We start from the raw sequence: 3,426 nt of genomic DNA, 5'->3' as shown, positions 1-3,426 counted from the left end.
CGGGGGCCGGCAGGACTTCGGGTGCACGGGGCCGTCGCAGGCTGCCCAGCACCAGGGGTGAGGATCTGCCACAGTGGAGGCTGCTCAGCCTCTCTGGGCAGCCTGTGCCAGAGCTTGAGCACCCTCACAGTAAAAAAAAAACATTTTCTTTTGTTCTGATGGAATTTCATGCGTTTCAATTTGTGCCGTGGCCTCTTGCCCTGTCCCCAGGCACCACTGGGGAGAGCACAGCTCCTTCTGCTTTGTTCCCTCCCACCACGGGGACCCTCTCCACCCTCTCTTTTCCATGCTCAACAGCCTCATCTCTCTCAGCCAAATATGCTTTTTGGGAGGAAAAATGATTTTGCCACAGCCTCAGTTCTCACGGTACCGAGTCACTATACGCCGAGACGGCTGCCCGGTACCTGTGTCTGCTGTGCCAGCCTCTGTCTCCGCGGGTTTCTGCTGTTCCTGTGATGAAAGGAGATCCTGAATCTGCAAGGAGAAAGGTTGGGGCAGTGAGCGGCGTTGCATGGGTCAGGTGCGCATGTGTCTGCTCTGCGCCCGCCTCAGACCAACCCAACGCACGCACTGCACAAAGCAAGACAGGATTTACAGTCTCAAATCTGCACCGGGGCAGAGAGAGACACCCTCAGAGGTTTACACGCTCGTCGGCGAAGGCGCAGCCTGTGCCCAGCACTCCCGCTCCCCGGTGGGATGTGCCACCCCGGTGTCACAGATCCTCTCTCCTACACGCTCTGCAGTGCTCCCTTTGAGCACAGCACAAAGCGTCTCCGCATCCCGGGATCTAAAATCCCAGGGAAAGCCTTCGGGACACATTTGTGATGAGTCGTTTGATTTAATATTTTTAAAAATTTGTTTTTATTTATTGGAAGTCTCATAGCCACTAAAGCACCTGAGGGCTCTGGGACCCGGCAAGCTGCCGGAGCGCCTGGGGCTGTGGCTGCAGACACGATCCCGTTTCATACCCGTCTCCCCCAGGCACGACGGGGCTGGAAAAGCTGAGACGTGAGTGTTAAAGGGAGAAAACCTTTGGAAGTGGGAGAAACCTGTGGTGCCCACCTGAGAAGCTCCACTCGCTGCCAAGCCAGGAGGAAGCCCTGCCACCCTCAGAGCCAACGTCGGCCGGGGAACGCAGCGCTGCGCTGCTAATCCCCGAGGGCTGCGCCGAGAGCAGGACTCACCACCGGCGCCGCTGGAGCTGAGACTCTCCTGCGGGATCACTTTCCCTCTCTGGATTTACAGTCAGCTAATAATCCCGTGGCTACTGATTACAGCAGCCGCTGCCGGGGGAAAGTCACCTTAGCGAGTAGGGAAATGTGGAGCCAGCGGTTTTTGTTTCCGCTTAGCGAGTGGCACTAAGCAAGTGCAGAGCGCCAGGAGCACCCAGGTCTTCCCACACCGTCCAGCCGCAATGTTGGACCCCTGCAGCTCCCTGTACAGCCGGTACAGGGCTCTCCATAGTGCGAAGGCTGGCTGGAGACAAACCCACCATTACAGAGAAGGGAAAAATAACACCCGAGTGACCTTGAGCCAAACACTACCCGCGCTGAAGAGCTAATCTGTGCCTTTCAAAGGGCTCCTTGAGTAAATCCCACTTCCAGATTTTTCCACGGTGTAACTCTCAGCTCAACGACACGAAGTAATCCCTTTCTGAATTACTGAATTTTCACTGCTGGCGTTCTCCTCCCAAATCCCGCTAATCCCTCGCCCTGCGCTCCCTGCCCAGCCAGCCCCAGCCCCGGCCAGCAGCAGAGCCTCCAGTCGGACGGGAACGTGGTTAAACGGCTTTTGGGGTGGGCATTTCTCTGCACTTGTGGGAAACGTTTCTCTGCACCTTTGTACTTCTCCCTACAGCCCTTTTTACCCTGCAAATACCCAAAGAACTCAGGAAGCTGTTGGGCATCTGTGTCACACCACTGGGCAGGAGGAAGAAGCCAAAAGGTGGAGAAATGTCCAGCCAGAGTCACGCTGCGGAGACGCTGCAGAATTCCTGACTGAGAACTGCTGCCCCACCCTTTACGTCCCACGCAGGGTAAGGCATACCCCAAAATCGCTCGTGGGGATTGTCTGGCTTAGGGAAAAGCCACAAGGTCTCCCAGGGCGTACTTTGGAGAGGGGCACGGTGCCGTCCGTGCTCTCCCTGCTTTGTAACAGCGGCATTAACACCTCTTCCCCACCATCCCAGGGGCACACGCCGCATCACCTGCGGCCTCACGAGGTCCCCAGCAAGGAGACTGAATTCAGCCTTTCCTGTTTTGCAAAAACTTTCAAGATGTTTCCTGTTCTGCACTGGGGGAGAAAAACAGAAGATCCCTTTGTGCTTTTTCAGATAACCCCCCCCAGAGCATGGGGGGAGGAGAGGTTAGAGACCAGCTGAGGGTCTCCTGCTCGCTCTACCAACTGGACCAGAAGCCCCCTGCTCGGTCTGTCCTGGCCCACGCTCCCTCTCCTGCACGCACGGCAGCATCCGAGACGCTGTTTATCTCTGTCTCCCTCTCAGTTTTTCTCACAGAGTTGTTCTGTTTTGCGCAGACACCGATCCACATCCCAGGGCAGCGTGGGGCCAGTGCTGCCGCCAGAGCACCGGGCGTGCACGGAGCTGGCACAACACGGGGGCTCCAGAGGCTGCTCGGAACCATGGCAGGGAGAAGGACCTGGCTCTGCCCCAGCGCGGCAGCACCCCACTCATCAGGCTACCAGCTACCCTGAGGGTCCGGGGACTCTCTGGTTTTGACCGTAACTTCCACCCCGCTGCTCCAAGTGCCTTCTGCACGCAGCCACGAAATGCTGTGTTTGGCTCATCAGCATCATCTCACGAAAAAATTATTTTATCGGGCAACACTGGCTCTTGCAAGGACGGTCTGTGTTAGTGCCTTGCGCAGCGTTCAGCACTGATGATATGCAGGTAAATAAAATAGATAAGACAGCACGTGATGGAGTGTGCCTTGAGAAAACCTCCTGACAATTTCAGAGAGTCAAAAGGAGGGTTTATGGAAACCACATGCAGCTCTCCAGGCTTCGGTGCACTTCCACGTTCAGGGGGCAGAGCTCACATGAGAGATGGAAGTCTCAGCACCTAATTAACCGCGTATGAATGATGAAGTAGCCCGGCTCTCTGTACGAGCTGCTCAGAGAAAGCCGCAGTGCTAATTGAATTATTTCCCCCCGGTGGCTCCCCAAGCCTGCGCAGGGCTCCGCGTTCCTCCTCTCTCCCGCATCCCCTCCCGTCGGGCTGGGGCCGACCCGGACACTCTTCAGAGCCTGTCAGAGCCTTCCTTTAATCACACGGAGAGGCTGCTGCGGAACAGCAGGACACACTTCATTCTGGCAGCTGTGTGTGCATGGAGGGATTTTTAACAGCTACTCACACTGGCGAGGCTGCTGTCCAGGTCGGGAAGGTTCATGTCTGTAACCGTCATTGAA

At 56.6% G+C, this 3,426-nt stretch overlaps 1 protein-coding gene across 1 annotated transcript in view; it reads right to left on the bottom strand.

Moving 5' to 3' along the window:
• Positions 1-3,426, bottom strand: part of HSF1 (heat shock transcription factor 1) — a 124,395-nt gene that overhangs the window by 1,808 nt on the left and 119,161 nt on the right. Inside the window, exons 11-12 of the mRNA XM_009886848.1 lie at positions 3,372-3,426; positions 405-474 (exon numbers count right to left, since the gene is read on the bottom strand). The exon at positions 3,372-3,426 is cut by the window's right edge and continues 9 nt beyond it. Coding sequence (XP_009885150.1) covers positions 405-474; positions 3,372-3,426 — 125 coding nt within the window. The remainder of the gene's footprint in view (positions 1-404; positions 475-3,371) is intronic.

This window comes from Charadrius vociferus, unplaced genomic scaffold (assembly GCF_000708025.1).
Source record: "Charadrius vociferus isolate BGI_N301 unplaced genomic scaffold, ASM70802v2 scaffold1036, whole genome shotgun sequence".
NCBI lineage: Eukaryota > Metazoa > Chordata > Aves > Charadriiformes > Charadriidae > Charadrius > Charadrius vociferus.
This window is presented reverse-complemented; position numbering and strand designations above follow the sequence as displayed.